General features: G+C 42.8%; 1 protein-coding gene across 2 annotated transcripts in view; it reads left to right on the forward strand.

Moving 5' to 3' along the window:
• Positions 1-14,934: 14,934 nt before the first annotated feature.
• Positions 14,935-19,809, forward strand: part of CFAP92 (cilia and flagella associated protein 92 (putative)) — a 132,351-nt gene continuing 127,476 nt past the window's right edge. For both annotated transcript variants that reach the window (XR_016312940.1, XM_089678729.1), the window contains exon 1: positions 14,935-15,372. Coding sequence is in view for 1 of the 2 variants with exons in the window: in XM_089678729.1 (XP_089534855.1) it covers positions 15,027-15,372 (346 nt within the window). In the remaining variant the exon portion in view is untranslated. The remainder of the gene's footprint in view (positions 15,373-19,809) is intronic.

Raw genomic sequence — 19,809 nt, forward strand, 5'->3', positions numbered from 1 at the left:
GGAGGGTGGGAATATGGTGTGCGGTTGTTTTTCAGGGGTTGAGTTTGGCCCCTTAGTTCCAGTGCAGGGAACTCTTAAGGCGTCAGCATACCAAGACATTTTGGACAATTTCATGCTCCCAACTTTGTGGCAATAGTTTGGGGATGTCCCCTTCCTGTTCCAATATGACTGCACACCAGTGCACAAAGCAAAGTCCATAAAGACATGGATGAGTGAGTTTGGGGTGGAGGAACTTGACTGACCTACACAGAGTCCTGACCTCAACTCGATAGAACACCTTTGGTATGAATTAGAGGGGAGACTGCAAGCCAAGCCTTCTTGTCCGACATCAGTGCCTGACCTCACAACTGTGCTTCTGGAAGAATGGTCAGACCTTCCCATAGACACACTCCTAAATCATGTGGACAGCCATCCCAGAAGAGATGAAGCTGTTATAGCTGCAAAGAGTGGGCCAACTCAATACTGAACCCTACGGATTAAGACTGGGATGCCATTAAAGTTCATGTGCGTGTAAAGGCAGGCGTCCCAATACTTTTGGTAATATAGTGTATATGGTTCCTGTTTACTCATTGCAACCCATAATAATAATAATAATAATAATCTTTCATATCTTATCAACATAACTGAGATTTATATTATATTTGTATGTGCTAAAAGTCATTTTGGTGTATTTTCCTGAAAATATGCATTTGAATAACAGTTGTACAAAAATTATAAGACACAAAAAAATGTATCTGCCGCTATTTAATTCTATAGAAACTCTGCTTTCAGAAAATTATAATAGAATGGGAGTGTAAGATATTCTCCTAGCAAAAAAAAATGCAGATTTTATCATGTGTATAGTAAAGTGGATAAAGTATAACTAAAGGCACTTTAGTTACAACACCCGTCAAGTTTTAATTGCTCTCTGTGACCCTGTTAGGAAGATTCACCCTCTCTATCTCTGTGATCACTGAGAGCGATAGTGAAAGAAAATCACAGATTTCGGGTTGTCACCAGGACAGAAATGGAAGAGAAGTCTTCTAATGGACAATATAGAACTGTTGATGCCTTCACTTTCCTCTCACTTCCTGTTTTGACTATGGGACAAGAAGTGAAGGGAAATCTCCTCAATGGTCAAAACACCTAACAGGAGTGATAAACCTCCCTTCCTTCAAAAATGAAAAAAAAAAGTTTTGCCTTTAGTTCTACCTAAAATTTTGAGTACTGAAAGATGACTGTATTTAGATAGAAAACAGTAATTTTTCCACAGCATGATCTTGTTTTCTGCAGTACTTCTGGGACAATCAGCGATTCTGATTGGTCAGCACAGAGAATCGCTCTGGTCTGTCACTGCAGAAAGAACAGGGAGAAGAGGAATGGGATTTCAAATGCCTGGACTGCTATACTGGCTGCATGGGAACTGACGGCCCGTCACCCACTGAGGTAAGTACAGTGTGGAGGGGGATTGGTTGTCAGAGAACATTGCAGGGTGCTAGGTCAGGTGCCAAGTCCAGTGAAGAAAAAGCTGTTTTACTTCTTTACTGGACTTTGCCTCATATTATAGAGCGTGTGGTGCTTTCCTGGAGTTTGCCTCGTATTACAGAGCGTGTGGTGCTGTACTGGACTTGGCCTCATATTACAGAGCGTGTGGTGCTGTACTGGACTTGGCCTCATATTATAGAACGTGTGGTGCTTTCCTGGACTTGGCCTCATATTACAGAGCGTGTGGTGCTTTCGTGGACTTTGCCTCATATTACAGAGCGTGTGGTGCTTCTCTGGACTTGGCCTCATATAACAGAACGTGTGGTGCTTTCCTGGACTTGGCCTCATATTACAGAGCATGTGGTGCTGTACTGGACTTGGCCTTATATTACAGAGCGTGTGGTGCTGTACTGGACTTGGCCTCATATTATAGAGCGTGTGGTGCTGTACTGGACTTTGCCTCATATTATAGAGCATATGGTGCTGTACTGGACTTTGCCTCATATTACAGAGCGTGTGGTGCTTTCCTGGACTTTGCCTCATATTACAGAGCGTGTGGTGCTGTACTGGACTTGGCCTCATATTACAGAGCGTGTGGTGCTGTACTGGACTTGGCCTCATATTACAGAGCGTGTGGTGCTTTCGTGGACTTGGCCTCATATTACAGAGCGTGTGGTGCTGTACTGGACTTTGCCTCATATTACAGAGCGTGTGGTGCTCTACTGGACTTGGCCTCATATTACAGAGCGTGTGGTGCTTTCGTGGACTTTGCCTCATATTACAGAGCGTGTGGTGCTTTCCTGGACTTGGCCTCATATTACAGAGCGTGTGGTGCTTTCGTGGACTTTGCCTCATATTACAGAGCGTGTGGTGCTTCTCTGGACTTGGCCTCATATAACAGAACGTGTGGTGCTTTCCTGGACTTGGCCTCATATTACAGAGCATGTGGTGCTGTACTGGACTTTGCCTCATATTATAGAGCGTGTGGTGCTGTACTGGACTTGGCCTTATATTACAGAGCGTGTGGTGCTGTACTGGACTTTGCCTCATATTATAGAGCGTGTGGTGCTGTACTGGACTTTGCCTCATATTATAGAGCGTGTGGTGCTTTCAGCATCCACCAACATATTGTTATGGTGTTTTTTTTGAAAAGGTGAACAAACCCTTTAATCCCCACATCCAAAATGTAGTAAATAGCTTCCTCGCATTCAAGCTCTTTCTCTCACAGACGGCTACTGATATGTTATTCTAGCAACAGACTCGCTGACTTGATAGCCAGGTTTTGTCCTCATTCCACCAATGGCAGCAGCAGGCTCTCCTCCTCTATAGTACAGGTACAGCGCCTTCCCAGCCCCGCCCCCTACAAGCCGGGCCATCACCATGGGAACAGTACAAGCGCTGCATTCCGTATCCCTCCGCCAGCATGGCATGTTCTTGCACTTTATTCCTTAATATTCTCAAATACTGAGGCAAGAACATCACATAAAGTATTGAGTAAAGAACACGACGAGCTGACGAGGCTTTAAGCCCATTGGCTGCTCTTCCTCATCGAATAATGGGGACTATTTATCAGCGCGGATGAACACATCAATTGACGCGTTTGTTGCAGAAAAAGTTTGTTCCTCAGAGTATTGGAGAAGGTAAGAGACGGCAATGGAGTAACAGAGATTGTTATAGAACCGGTATGAGGGAGTTCTGGGGGTAGAGAGATTACTATAGAGCCTGTATGAGGGAGTTCAGGGGGGATAGAGAACATTATAGAGAATGTATGAGGGAGCAGTGGGAGGATAGAGAATATTATAGAGCATGTATGAGGGACCTCAGGAAGGATAGAGAACATTATAGAGCCTGTATGAGGGAGCTCAGGGGGGATAGAGAACATTATAGAGCCTGTATGAGGGAGCTCAGAGGGGATAGAGAACATTATAGAGCCCGTATGAGGGAGCTCAGGGGGATAGAGATTACTATAGAGCCCGTACGAGGGAGCTCAGGGGGGATAGAGATTACTATAGAGCCTGTATGAGGGAGCTCAGGGGGGATAGAGAACATTATAGAGCCTGTACGAGGGAGCTCAGGGGGGGACAAAAATTATTATAGAGCCTGTACAAGGGAGCTCAGGGGGAATAGAGAACATTATAGAGGCTGTTTGAGGGAGCTCGGGGGGATAGAGATTATTATAGAGCCTGTATGAGGGAGTTCACGGGGTACAGAGGTTATTATAGAGCCTGTATGAGGGAGTTCAGGGGAGACAGAACGTTATAGAGCCTGTATGAGGGAGCTCAGGGGAGACAGAGAACATTATGGAGCCTGTATGAGGGAGCTCAAGGGGGTAGAGAATATTATAGAGCCTGTATGAGGGAACTCAGGGGGATTAGAGATTATTATAGAGCCTGTATGAGGGAGCTCAGGGGGATAGAGATTATTATAGAGCCTGTATGAGGTAGTTCAGGGAGGATAAAGATTATTATAGAGCATATGTGAGGGAGCTCTGGGAGGATAGAGGACATTATAGAGCCTGTATGAGGGAGCTCAGGGAGGATAGAGGATATTATAGAACCTGTATGATAGAGATCAAGGGAGATAGAGAACATTATAGAGCCTGTATGAGGGAGCTCAAGGAGGATAGAGATTGTTATTGAGCCTGTATGAGGGAGCTCAGGGAGGATAGAGGACATTATAGAACCTGTATGATGGAGATCAAGGGAGATAGAGAACATTATAGAGCCTGTATGAGGGAGACTTTATGAAGGATAGATAACATTATAGAGCCTGTATGAGGAAGCTCAGGGAGGATAGAGAACATTATAGAGCCTGTTTGAGGAAGCTCAGGGAGGATATAGAACATTATAGAGCCTATGTGAGGGAGCTCAGGGAGGATAGATAACATTATAGAGCTTGTATGAGGAAGCTCAAGGAGGATAGAGAACATTATAGAGCCTGTATGAGGGAGCTGTGGGAGCATAGAGAATATTAAAGAGCCTGTATGAGGGAGCTCAGGGGAGACAGAGAACATTATGGAGCCTGTATGAGGGAGCTCAGGGGGATAGAGATTATTATAGAGCCTGTATGAGGGAGTTCAGGGGAGACAGAGAACGTTATATTTTTTTAAAAAATATAAATATTTATTAATTTTTCAGATAAACAAGTTATACAAACATACTCATTAAAACCTTAACATATTATCAAAACATTTATCGTTTCATCCCCTCCCCCCACCTATATACAACCCCCCCCCTTCCCCTTCCATCCAATCCCTGACCCCTTCTGCTCTGCATTTTCCTGTTCATTTCTGGAGATCGTAATGCCTATAAAAGAAGAACAAAATATGTTTCCATATTATTCTATGTTAATCCCCCATAACCTCTAAGGCTAGCCTTGACTATTTGAATTCCCATTCATCTTGTATGGTGACTCTCCATCTTATCTTCATTCAAATGATAGAGTTCCTCCAATTTACATATTTGATCCACCCTATCCACCCAGTCTTTTATTTTCGGCACCTCCTGTCTCCTCCAATACTTGGGTATCAGTCCCTTTGCTGCATTCAAATAGTACAATGAACCAGATTCTTTGTATTTTTTAACTGAAAGCTTAGCACTATGAAAAAGGCAAATCTCTGGGTCTACTAGAATATCAACCTCTGTAATTTTCTGAATCAAGCTTACTATTTTCCCCCAATACTCTTTTATTTTAGAACACTCCCACCATATGTGATACATTGTGCCTCTACCTCCACATCCACGCCAACATAAAGGTGAATGATCTCCACTCAATCTGTGTGCCACACTCGGCGTGATATACCATCTTGCCAAACACTTAGAATTCATTTCTACCTCCTGCATATTTATATTTCCGTGGATTATTCTATACATTTTCCTCTGTTTTTCCGCATCTATTGTTACTCCTATTTCTCTTTCCCATTTTTCTATATAAGGAGGACTTATATCTGCATTTTTTCAGTGAGAATCTTATATATTTTAGAGGTTCCGTGTTCCCCATCTCCCCGTGTACCTAATAAATGCTCAAAAGGATTCCAATCCTCTCTTATTCTTAAAGGCTTTGGAAGCTTTCCTATAAAGTGTTTCATTTGAAAATAACGCCACTCACCCATTCTTGTAAAAACTTATTTTTTTTCCAATTCCTTAAGTGATCCTATTTCCTCCCCCACCATTATATCCCTTAATTGTGCACAGAGAATGTTATAGAGCCTGTATGAGGGAGCTCAGGGAGGATAGAGAACATTATAGAGCCTGTATGAGGGAGCTGTGGGAGGATAGAGAATATTAAGGAGCCTGTATGAGGGAGCTCAGGGGGATAGAGAACATTATGGAGCCTGTATGAGGGAGCTCAAGGAGGATAGAGAACATTATAGAGCCTGTATGGGGGAGCTGTGGGAGGATAGAGAATATTAAAGAGCCTGTATGAGGGAGCTCAGTGGGATAGAGAACATTATAGAGCCTGTTTAAGGGAGTTCACTGGGTACAGAGATTATTGTAGAGTCTGTATGAATAAGCTCAGGAGGGATAGAGAACATTATAGAGCCTGTATGTGGGAGCTCAGGGAGGATAGTTAATAGTATAGAGCTTGTATTAGGAAGCTCAGGGAGGATAGAGATTATTGTAGAGCCTGTGTGAGGGAGCTCAGGGGGGATAGAAAACATTATAGAGCATGTATGAGGGAGCTCACGGAGGATAGAGGACATTATCGAGCCTGTATGATGGAGCTCAGGGGGGATAGAGGACATTATAAAGCCTGTGTGAGGGAGCTCAGGGGGCTAGAAAACATTATAGAGCATGTGTGAGGGAGCTCAGGGGAGACTGAGATTATTATACAGCCTGTATGAGGGAGCTCAGGGAGGATAGAGAATATTAAGGAGCCTGTATGAGGGAGCTCAAGGAGGATAGAGAACATTATAGAGCCTGTATGAGGGAGCTCAGGGGGATAGAGAACATTATAGTGCCTGTATGAGGGAGCTCAGGGGGGACAGAGATTATTATGGAGCCTGTATGAGGGAGCTCAGGGATGATAGAGAACAGTATAGAGACTGTATGAGGGAGCTCAAGGAGGACAGAGAACATTATTGAGCCTGTATGAGGGAGCACCCACCTCACTCATTCACACAACTGTCTGCTGGATTTGCAACTCTTGCAATTGGCGAAAATGCAGGCAGCCCTAAATGTAACTTATCATCTTTTAAAGGGTTGTATATGGATTAAAAGGGAAGCAAAGACGAAGCTTTTTTGGCCATACGTCTCTTGTAGGTCACAGAAGTTCACTTACTTTTGCTCTTTTGTGAGCCAGGGTCAGCTGATAGCAGGCTATTAAACTTAAAAAGACTAAAATTGTTCAAAGGCATGTATAGTATGCTTCAGGATATTACACAGGAAGCAAATACGGAGTCTATAGTGTCCATAATTGATATGGGGTTAACACCATATTGTTTCTTAGGGCAGCTCCTCGTGGAGACTTAAAGGCAGTCTCTAGAGAATGATAAAAGAAAACACCAGAGGGCACAGTGCAGTGTTAGTATATTTATGAATCATAGAAAGTCAAATGGCAATTCATATAGAGTGGTGGAAGATTACTTTTTAAGGCTGCTTAAGCCAGCTGTTGTCTCCCTCCTGTAAGGCAGGCTGGTGGCAGGAGAACAATATCCAAGCAATCAAATAGATGCACAAGGAGATCCGATGCTGGCTGGCTTGGCTGGGAACGACAGAAGCCTAAAGCAACATGAATAAATGATGTCACACGCTGGTGGGCATGTAGGATGTTGACCTGATAGAAAGGCGAGGGCTTCCTCAAAACGCGTAGCCATGTTCCCTACATGCTCACAGGCATGTGATGACATCATTCATTCACGACACGGGACAGCCGCAACAACGCGGGACAGCGTAGAGGTAAGTATGTATGTTTATTTGTTTATAACCCCAAACTTCTACTAATGTTTTTAGACTAGTGACAGAGTCAATTTAACCACCTCCCGCCCGCCATATAGTACAATGACGGGCGCAAGGTGGTTCTCTCGTTCTGGGAGGACGTCATATGACGTCCTCCCATTCTCACTGCGCATGCGCGGCTCAGGGAGCATGCAGCGCGGCGATCGGCGGTGCGCTGTGTCCCTCGGACACAGCGGATCACCGATCACGGAAAGAGCCGAAGATGTCGGCTCGGTCATGTGATCAGCTGTGTCCAATCACAGCTGATCACATGTAAACAGGGAAATGCCGGTTATCAGCATTTCTCTCCTGTCAAGCTGTCACGCTGACAGCTCGAGAGGAGAGGAGAGCCGGTAATCGGCTTTCCGCAGAGGGGACATGTACACTGATCACCAGGGCACTGATGATCAGTGTGCCCTGATGATCAGTGTAGCCCCAGCAGTGCCACCTGTCAGTGTCCATCAGTGCCTTATGTCAGTGCTCATCAGTGCCTCGTGCCAGTGCCACATATCAGTGCACATCAATGCCACATATCAGTGCCCATCTGAGCTGCCTTTCAGTGTCACCCATCAGTGCCACCTATCAATGCCAATCAGTGCCACATATCAGTGCTGCCAGTCAGTGCCGCCTATCAGTGCCAGTCAGTGCCGCCTATCAGTGCCAGTCAATGCTGCCTATTAGTGCCAGTCAGTGCTGCCTATCAGTGCGCATCAGTGCCGCCTATTAGTGTCAGTCAGTGCCGCCTATCAGTGCTGCCTATCAGTGCCATGTATCAGTGCTGCCTTTCAGTGCCAATCAGTGATGCCTGTCAATACACATCAGTGCCACCTACCAGTGCTTCCTCATCAGTGCCCATCAGTGCCACCTATCAGTGTCCATCAGTGCAGCCTATCAGTGCCCATCAGTGCACCCTCATTAGCACACATCAGTGAAGGAGAAAAATCACTTATTTACAAAATTTTATAACAAAAACTAAGAAAAAACATTTTTTTTCAGTGGTTTTTAGTTTGTTTAAGAAAAAATAAAAACCCAGAGGTGATTAAATACCACCAAAATAAAGCTCTATCTGTCACAAAAAAATGATAAAAATTTCATATGGGTACAGTGTTGCATGACCGCGCAATTGTCATTCAAAGTGCGACAGCGCCGAAAGCTGGAAATTGGCCTGGGCAGGAAGGGGGTATAAGTGCCCTGTAGGCTAGTGGTTAAAGGAGATGTATAACAAAAGCTCATTTGGCTCTACTTCCCCTGTGGCTCAAAGGAATGCAGTTTGTTCTGCACCTCTGTGACTGATTTTCAGCTGACAGCTGGCTAAAATCTGCTGTCAATTGAATTTACAGAGCTGGTTTAGTCTCTGAAAAGATCCCAACCATATGGTCGAGATCCACCCAGCGGCCTGGATCAACACCTGGCTCGCTCTCTCAGCTATCCACCAAGAGCCTGAGCCAACCTACCCCCCCACCCACCCATCCTACAACCCAGATATCCAGTGAGTGCTGGAGGGGCAAAGCAGAGAGCCAGAGACTGACACTGCACAGAGTGTAGGGGAGACCTGAATGATCAGCAGTGTTTGATCGCTCAGTTCTTTGTGCAGAGCCAGCGAGGGACAGATGCAGCATTGGATTGAGGCTCCATCCACCTTGGTGAGTATAATTTATTTTTTATAATAAGCCCATGCTCCTCTTTTAATTGGATTACAGACTAAAGCTGGCCACACATGGTTCAAATTTTTTCATTCAGCCAGAGGGCTGAACAAAAAAAACTGACTGATATCCCGATGCACACATTCGAGGTGGATGGGGGAATCCTCCCTGCTGGGCTATTGTATTTTGAAAGCGGCAAGACTTCCCACTGTCAGAATATACAAATCCGTACTGCAGCCACTGTGGTTGCAGTATTTTGCAGGCTCCAGTGTAAAAAATATTAAATGACCTTTTTTTAACCACTTGCGTCATAAATGTAGGCCAAAATGTATTCTGCTACATGTCTTTGCTAAAAAAAATCTTAATACATGTAAATTAATTGTTTTACAGGAAAATTATAACGTTTACATATGGTGGTGTATATACTGGAATTTTTTTTTTTTTAAACTAGTAATGCCGGCGATCAGCGACTTATACCGGGACTGCGGCAGGCATTCTGACACTGGGGGGGGGGGGAACTGACTAACTGACACTGACATCCCCAGTGACACCAATACTGTGATCAGTGCTAATAAAAAGCACTAACACTGTACTAATGACACTGGGCAGGAAGGGGTTAACATCTGGGGCAATCAAAGGATTAACTTTGTGCTGTTTCACTATGTGCTGTGTGTGCTTTACACTGTAAGCACGCTGCTTTGTCTTGCTTTGCTATGCAGAGCCAGACAAAGCAGTGTGCAGGAGCTGACAGGGGAGAGATCTGTATTGTTTACATACAGGTCTCTCCCCCGTCTGTGATCCATGGTGATTGCCGGGTTCCAGCTGGGAATCAACGGCCAGGACCCGGTGATTGACAGCCAAAGCTGCCAATGGTGGCTTGGGTAGGGTGTGCACACCCCCTTCCTGGAAATGCAAAATCATGTATATATACGGGATTTTGCTCACCCCTGCAGCAGTAATTTCTGCTATAGGGCAGCGGGAAAGCTGTTAAAGCTTAAATGCAGCCAAAAAAACAGCACACGGGACATAGCTTATAGTCAGTAGGATGTGTCCCTTGTGCTGATTCATCTTTTTTGTGAAAATCTTCATCCATCTAGTTCAGTGGTTCTTAACCTTTTTGGAAGTACTGAACCCCACCAGTTTCATATGCGCATTCACCGAACCCTTCTTAATTGGAAAAATAAAATATGATTTTTAAAATTCAAAACATAGGTATATATTTATACATAGGTGCACAAAATGAACAAAACCATTAAGAACAAAGAACAAAACCATTAAAACATGATTTTCACACAAAAACAAAATAATGAATATTTACCGCAAATCAGTGTGACTTCTGCTGTTGTCTTTCAGAGGCCAGTTCAGAAATGCGCGGCATTACCTTGGCAAGTGCCACTCTCATGTCATTTTCGCAACAAAGTCTGTTCCTTTTCTTCGTCTTTATGTCCAGCATCCTCGAAAAGGATTGCTCGCAAAGATATGTTGTAACAAACGGTATGAAAATTCATCCCCCATAGTAATTCATCCCCCATATAGTAATTCATCCCCCATAGTAATTCATCCCCCATATAGTAATTCATCCCCCATATAGTAATTCATCCCCCATAGTAATTCATCCCTCATAGTAATTCATCCCCCATATAGTAATTCATCCCCCATAGTAATTCATCCCCCATATAGTAATTCATCCCCCCATATAGTAATTCATCCCCCACATAGTAATTCATCCCCCCTATAGTAATTCCTTCCCCATATAGTAATTCATCCCCCATATAGTAATTCATCCCCCATATAGTAATACATCCCCCATATAGTAATTCATCCCCCCTATAGTAATTCATTCCCCATATTAATTCATCCCCCATATTAAGTCCCCAAGTCCCCCCTGTGTCAATTCACTTACCTTTGCTCCGCGCGTTCCTCTCGCTGTATTCCCGCGCCGTTCCGGTCTTCAGGGCGGACTGTGAGAGGAGCCTAGCTCCTCTCACGTTCGTCACGCTGCCCCGCCTACACACATCCTGACAGCCAATCACTGGCTATCAGGATGTGAGTGGCAGCGAGACTGGCCAATCATTGCATTTGAGTCCCTGCCGCCCAAGAGGAGGGAGGGGAGCGGGCGCCCGGCACACAAGAGCCGCGGCTTGCCGACCACTGGGCTAAGCGATGTTGCGTGACCACCTGCAGCCAATGATGGACAAGCGGAGCATGTCATCACAAATCATATGAGTCGGGTGTGAGTCACCTCCGCCGAACCCTCGAGACTGACTCACCGAACCCCTGGGGTTCGATCGAACCCAGGTTAAGAACCACTGATCTAGTTCCCCCCACACCTTTGCCTCCATAATCTTCCAGTGTGAAGGAATTAATACAGCTAACAAGATGACACAGCCTCGCATCAAGAGAGCCTGACTATTCCCACCCTTTCCTCCCAGCTCCTCCATTCATAGAAGCCATACTAGAGCTTCTTTGAATGAAACACGATCTAAGAATGGAGGACAGGCAGATGATTGATAGCTCTGCACCCTCCATTTATAGATCCAGTATGGTTTCTGTGGATGAAACTAGCATTTTGAATAGACGAGACCAGCGGTGGCAGTGGTGTTAGAACAGTTTTCTTTTTCCACCACATACAGGTTAAATAGACCCAGGTTTTAAGGTGTCCATGCTTCATCTGAGTTCTTGATTTGCAAAGCTTCCAATATTCTGATTGGATCTGAGAAAATCAAAGCATATCTGGGCATTTATTTGATCATATTTTTAGATCATAACAAAAAAGAAAAGATCAGACAGACAGGGGTTTTTTTTTTTTGCTCTTTTAGGCTATGCTCACAAAGACATAAACAATGGGATGCTTGCCAGGCATAGACACCTGTTAAATGAACCAGGAAGGAAAGGGTGTTCTGAGAAAAACAGATTAGTACACACTCTTATGTTAGACTGGTATTGCATAACCTTTTTAGTGCACCTGCCCTTTCCTCCCATGGGAGCATGATTGCAGTACTGCTTCAACCTTAGAGAATAAATAACTGCCAAATTAAATATAAAGGTATTTATTGGAAAGTAGTAGAATTTCCTACTAAGAATCCCATGCTGTGTTTTTTAGTATAAAAAAGCAACTAATTCATGGATAGGATTAGAACTCTTCTTTGTGTCCCCACTGGTTAAAGTGCCACAGACTACAAATGATTGTGGGGTGTTTTTTTCTTTTTAAGGTGAGGGAATTTAAAGTGACATTTGTCACCAGTGATTGTGGGATTGTATTTTTAAAGGTAAGGAAATAAAAGATAAATGTATGCCAGTCTTAAGTTTTGGTCTTTTTTTACTTTATATAGCAAAATAATTAAAAAATTCAATGGTTATTAAATACCACCTAAAAAATTCTATATGTCGCAATACAATGATATAAAATTCATTGGATACACAATTGCATGATCTAGTAATTGTTATTAAAACTGTCACAGTGTGGGACAAAAGCCTAGAGAGGAAGGGGTTTATACAGGCTGGTACTTGAAGAGTAACATGTTAAAGCTAACAGGAGACCTTAGTAATAGGGTTTGGATCTACTTCAGACACATTTTTGCATCACCTACTAATGACCTGTGAACTCTGCATCACTTACTACTGACTTCTGAACTCTGCATCACTTACTACTGACTTCTGAACTCTGCATCACTTACTACTGACTCCTGAACTCACTACTGACCCCTGAACTCTACATCACTTACCCCTGAACTCACTTACTACTGACCCCTGAACTCTACATCACTTACCCCTGAACTCACTACTGACCCCTGAACTCTACATCACTTACCCCTGAACTCTTCCTCACTTACTACTGACCCTTGAACTCTGTGTCACTTATCCTTGAACTCTGCATCAGTTACTACTGACCCCTGAACTCTGTGTCACTTACTACTGACCCCTGAACTCTGTGTCACTTACCCTTGAACTCTTCATCACTTACTACTGACCCCTGAACTCTACATTACTTACCCCTGAACTCTTCCTCACTTACTACTGACCCCTGAACTCTGTGGCACTTACCCTTGAACTCTTCCTCACTTACTACTGACCCCTGAACTCTACATTACTTACCCCTGAACTCTTCCTCACTTACTACTGACCCTTGAACTCTGTGTCACTTATCCTTGAACTCTGCATCAGTTACTACTGACCCCTGAACTCTGTGTCACTTACTACTGACCTCAGCATCACTACTGACCTCTGCCTCATTTACTACAGAGTTCAATGGTCAAAAGTAAGTGATACATTGTTCAGAGGTAAATAGCAACACAGAGTGCAACAGCAAGTTACCCTATCACAGTACAAACAGCCCTCCTCTGCATTGCTTACCTCTGTTTTCCTTCTTCATGGACACTTCACAGAACTACTGCAGCTCTGACTCTTCTCTCCCTTCTCCTATTTTCTGTCCAGTAGTCAGGACTAAATCATAGCCTTGCCTACTGAACCCATGGCATAAGAGAAGGGGGAAGTGAGTCCGAGCTGCCATGATCTGAGCACTGTGTAGAGTCCACAAAGAAGAAGAACAGAGGTTATACAATCCTCTTTCTGTGTTTCCACTGAAGCTGTGCTTGTCACAGGCAGTTGCAGCAGAAACACTTTGTTTATGCCAGGGAGGAGGCGGGTGCTAAAGGCCTACCCTGCTCTTGCAGCAGCGTTTAGCACCGGCCCCCTCCAGGGCATAAATAAACAGTGTATCACTGACAATCATAGTCCAGCCCCCTACTCCCTGCATTGGCCTTTAGCACCCACCCCCTGGCATAAACAAGCAGTGTTTCTGCTGCAGCTGCTTGTGTGTGGCTGCAGTGGAAACACAGAAGGGGATTGCTGTGCAATGTGTGAGAGCACAGTGGGCCCCACATACCTTGGGGCCTGTGTGCACCAAACACACTGCTTACAGGGATGACACATCACTGTTAGGAGGGTAAATAGTCAAAGCTAAATTCCAGGGATGATATATATTGCATACTTACAGTGGGCCCTGATCGATCTCTGTGGAAGCTGTAAGTCATTGTAGTAGCCCACACTACTACAGCAATGGACACAGTCTTCCAGGGGCCATGCAGTGCATTCTGGCAAGTTGTGGCAAGTAGGTGCCCCCTGTGCAGAAAACCAGCACCAGCGCTTGCATAGCACAGCTGCCATTCAGAGAACACATTGAATTTTTCTCTGTAAATGCAAAGCATTCTCTGATTGGTCAAGGTTAAAAATAGGGGTGCTGATATTACGATCTCTAACTTGTCCAATCGGAGAATGCTTTGCATTCATTCAGAAAAATGCAAGAAGTTCTCTTATTGGCAGAAGGGAAGCTGCTCACTCAGCACTGTTATTCAGAGAACACCCTGCATTTTTCTATATGAATGCAAAGCGTTCTCTGATTGGGCAAAGTTGAGAGGAAGGGCTGTAACATCATTATTATTATTATTAGTATACAGTATTTATATAGCGCCAAAGGGTATGCTCAGCGCTGTACAGTAGCAAGGAGGACAGAACATGAGACAAGACAGTAACAATACAATACACGAGGGGTTCGAAGGCCCTGCTCTTTCGAGGTTACAATCTAATCTCCACTTTGTCCAGTTGGAAAACACTTTGCATTCAATGAGAAAAATGCAGGGTGTTTTCTGAATGGCAGCTGTGCCAAGTGAGCAAGCCCTTGTAGTTACTATGCCGAAGGATCAATCTGGTCTTGCGTATGCTTACTTTATTCCAAGCTGACCCAAAGTAGGTATGCAAAATATATCACTGCTAAGGTTTTGTGTCAGTTTTATACTTGCACCCTACTGTTTTGTATATTTCATCCTACTATCTTGTATCTTTACATGTAAAATAGCCTGAAGATACTTAACATCATCTTATTTTTAGGATTGTAAAGAAAATATGAAGTGTCCCAGCTTCTTTTAATATTCTGTACATGGCATACCAACAAGGTTGAGGATCCTACTAAACCTACAGAGGAAGCATGTATCAAGATTCCACAGTTGGGCAGTTGATGTCATCAGAAAATGATGACTATGATAGCGGAGTTCCTACTGCGTTCAGGACCTCAGAAAAATCAATTTTCTCCCAAAAGGAGTATTTTTCGGACTATGAAACTGGCCGCTCTTCTCCAGACACCAACAAACTGCCATCTGATGAAGAAAGCTTTGGAGATGTCAACTCTCAAGTTACATCGATGGATTCCAGACCAGGGGTTGATGAGGCAGATAGAAATGGGGATACAGCTAGCAAGAAATTGAAAGATGTGCCTCACACTGTGACTTGCACAATCACTATCTCATTTGCAATCCCAGTGTTACCTAAAAAAGGTAATTCTTTATGATAAACTTCCTTACAGACCATATGATTCAATACATAGTGTTCACCTTGAAAAGTACAATTATGCATACCTTTTATTATGTATTTGAATTAAATAATTTTGTAATGTTCACATAGCACTTAGCAATCATGTTGAATTATTATTTAGATCAGACCTGTTTCAATTGTTATGAGCACGAGGGTTGTCCATTCAAATCCCAACTATGACACTACTTGCATGGAATTTGCATGTTCATCCTGTGCTTGCATTGGGTTTCCTTCAGGTACTCTCCAGTTTCTTCCCACGCTCCAAACTCATGCTGGTAAGTCAATTGGCTCCTGTCTCAATTGACCCTAGTATGTGTATATATGAATTTGAGTTAAGGACCTTAGATTGTAAGCACCTTGAGAGGCAGGGACTGTGTAACCTTTCGGTGCTATAAATACGTATATATATATATATATATATATATATATATATATATACACACACACACACAGTGTTCAGCATAAATGAGTACACCCCAACACATTTGTAAGAAAACCTTTACTTTTCTTTCAGAATCAACATTTTCTATAGGGCACTATACTGCAAACTACTCTCACAAATGATTTTGAACATTTTTTTCAAACAATATTTGTTCATTTGCACAATGACTAAATGGTTAGCACTTCCACCTGGCAGTACTAGGGTTGTTGGTTCAAATCCCAACCATGGCACCACCTGCCTAGAGTCAGCATGTTCTCCCTGTGCCTGTGTGGGTTTCCTCCCACACTCTAAAGACATGCTGGTAGGTTAAGGATCCTGTCTAAATTGGCCCTAGTATGTGTATGTATGAATGTAAGTTAGGGACCTTAGATTGTACGCCCTACGAGGGTTAGGGACTGATGTGAATGTACAATATATTTGTAAAGCGCTGTGTAAATTGACGGCGCTATATAAGTACCTGAAATAAATAAATAATAAATTTGCACACACAAAAAAGTATTTTTACTAACAAATTCATTCAAGACCATGTGACAAAAATGAATACACTCCAATTTAAGTCTTAGGAGCAAAGCTAAATTTTAGACAAAATTCTAATTAACAATAATTTAGCTACAGGTGGGTCTAATTATTCATTAAACAGGTGTCCAGCAGACAATTAATTATAAAAGGCTGTTACTTAACAAAAAAAAAAAACCTTCCCATTTCATGCTGTCAGCAATGGCACCACATAGAAGAGAAATATCACAAGGCCTGAGAAAGAAAATATTTTCTTAACAAAAGAAAGGTGAAGGCTACAAGAAGATCATCAAAGCTTTACTTATCAGTCAGAATACTGTAGCAAAAGTGATACAGAAATTTAACCCCTTGGTGCAGAAATAAAACCCCGCCCCACCTCCCGACCCTCCCGACCCTTTTAGGGTTTCAGATGCCGGGAGGTGGGGCGGGGTTTTAGGGTCATGTGATCACCGTGATTTGCCATCAAAAGACTGCTACTTCTCCTGAGTATGGGGATACCACATGTGAGAGACTTTTTGGCAGTCTAGCCAAGTACAGGACCCCAAAATCCAATAAGCACTTTTCAGGCTTTTAAAGGACTTTATTTCCTCATTACACTTCCTGACTACCTATCACAGTTTCAAAGGCTCTGAAATGCCAGGATAGCACCAAACCCCCCCAAATGACCACTGTTTGGAAAGTAGACACCCCAAGGAATTTGATCAGAAGCATGGTGAGTATTTTGCAGATCCCGTTTGTTGCCACAAGTTTTTGGAAAATTAAGAAAGAAAACAAAAACATATTTTTTTGGTTCTTTTTTATCTTTCAAAACCTTGTGAGAAAAAATGAGATCTGCAAAATACTCAATATGCCTCGTTTTAAATTCCTTGGGGTGTCTACTTTCCAAAAAGGGGTCATTTGGCTCCTGTATGTAGCTAGGCTCCCAAAGACTTGTGGAAAAAAAATAAATCTTCCATGGACTCAATATGCCTCTCAGCATATAGCTTAGGGTGTCTACTTTCCGAAATGGGTCATTTGAGGGTGTTTGTACTATCCTGGTATTTTAGCACCTCAAGAAATGTGATAGGTAGTCAGAAAGTAAAAGCTGTGTAAATTCCATTATCTATACCATAGCTTGCTATAACTTTCACACAAAGCAATCAATATACACTTATTGGGATTTTTTTTTACCAAAAACATGTAGCAGAATACATTTTGGCCTAAATGTTGGCCTAAAACGACGTTTGAGTTTTTTTTGGATATTTTTTATGACAGAAATGAGAAAATACCATTTTTTCCCAAAATTTTCAGTCTTTTTTTGTTTATAGCGTGAAAAGCGCACAGGTGATCAAATACCACCGAAAGAAAGCTCTGTTTGGGTGAAAAAAAGGACATAAATTTTGTTTGGGTACAGCATTGCATGACCGCGCAGTTATCAGTTGAAATAATGCAGCGCTGTATAGCAAAAAGAGGCCTGGTCAGGAAGGGGGATAAATCCTCAGGAGGGCAAGGGGTTAATAGATAAAGGGAAGCCTATAACCTCTTTCAGCTTTTTATTTTTGTTTTCATCCCTGTTCCTGTTGCAGATATCCCCTCACTTCCTGCCTGGTGAAACTGTCATCAGCTAGACAAGAAATGAGGATATCTGTCCAAAACAGAAAACAAAAATCCTTTTGGTTCTAAAATGCACTGTATGCTAATAACAAAAGAGTTCCCATTCAATGAATGACAGATAGATTGGAAGCCTTATGGCACTGTAATAGTGGTCCCTGCTTATGTTACATAAGGGAATATAATAATCAAACTGAACAGAAGCTTTGTGGTTCTCACTGGGGAATTTCACCTAGTCTGCTGTGTTAACCACTAAAGAAACATGCTGGCCTAGTATTCATTACCTGAAATCTCAATTTACTAGCACAAAGTTGATGTAGTTTGTAAGAGTTTTAGCATGCTGCAATTCTCTTAAAAAATTGCAAATTAATTTTTTTGATTTGAATTAGTTTTCACTGTTACCTGTTAATTGCTGAAACATGCTCAAAGGTTGCTTAAAGAAAGCATGCTGGAGATCTGATCAGGGATATGAAACAAATAATACATCTTTAGGAATGGCTCTTTTTTTCCACACTGAAGACAAACGTAAATAAAATGTGTCCCGTTATGCCCCCAATGGGAATTGTCTGCAAAAGATGTCCATAGACTTATTGAAATGTGGCCAGTTCAGTTTGATCAGTATGTGGTTGTACCTCTTCGGAAAAAGTCAGATGACTTCTGTCGAACTGACAAGTTGGAAAATGTTTGTCGATCAGTGGCTGCAGCCAGTCAATTAAAGGAACATGTTCCTTTTTTTTATGCTTAGCTCGCATGCTAAATTTAAAAAAAAAACTACTTATCTATGGCCATCTTAACTCTTCATATGACCCATAGGGGTTTATTTACTAAAGCTGGAGAGTGCAAAATCAGACTCCCTTCTGCATAGAAACCAATCAGCTTCTAACCTCAGCTTGTTCAATGAAGCTTTGGCAATGAAACCTGGAAGCTGATTGGTTTCTATGCAGAAGTGAGTCTGATTTTGGACTCTCCAGCTTTAGTAAATAAACCCCATAGAGTCTTACTATGACCTGCACCATCAGAGCTCTTGCACATGGGTGCCAAAAACACTTTTTTAGGCCCCGTTTACACAGGGTGGATCCGTCAGCCGATCTGCTTGCTCAGCGGGGGATCTCTCCACTGATCCCCGCTGAGCAAGCGGATGACAGGTCTATATCCGCTCTGCAGCAGACACAGCCCGCTGTCCTCTATGGGGGGTCGGATGGAAACTGACCGCCTGTCTGTTTCCATCCGACTGCCATCCCATCCAATCCAATGGACTGAAGTATGTGTATGTTAGCTAGGGACTTTAGATTGTACGCCCCCTGAGGATTAGGGACTGATGTGGATGTACAATATATATAAATTGACGGCACTAGATAAGTACCTGTAATAAATAAATTAAATAATAGTGCTGAAATAATTCTCTCGTTAGATCATGGTGCCAGCGTTTTATCCAATCTGAATTTTCATCGTGCCAGAGCTACAGTGGCTATGTGTGGAGCATGTAAATGAACACCAGAGGCCACAGGCACAATTGTGATGAAAGCATCTATCTGAAGAGTGGAGGGGAGGTAGATTAGCTGAAACTGTATACTGCATTGGCGCTGGAAATATTCCATACTGATTCCCTACAGTTGATGCTGCAGGAATGGCTGATACTGATAGCAGCATTTCTTAGTTTTTTTTTAAACAGCACATTACATTTCAACTATAGTAGTGGTGGTGGGGGTTGTGGATAATACATTTAGCAAAGTAGGTTGGCGCACCGCTAACAGGTCTTGTTGCCATGCATGTTTTTTGTATATTTTAACCTAAATTGTTTATAGATTTTTTTTTGTTCCTCTTCTTTCTTAACAAAATATCATTGTAATAG

This window comes from Staurois parvus, unplaced genomic scaffold (assembly GCF_062004578.1).
Source record: "Staurois parvus isolate SC_StPar_1 unplaced genomic scaffold, SC_StPar_1.0 ptg000209l, whole genome shotgun sequence".
NCBI lineage: Eukaryota > Metazoa > Chordata > Amphibia > Anura > Ranidae > Staurois > Staurois parvus.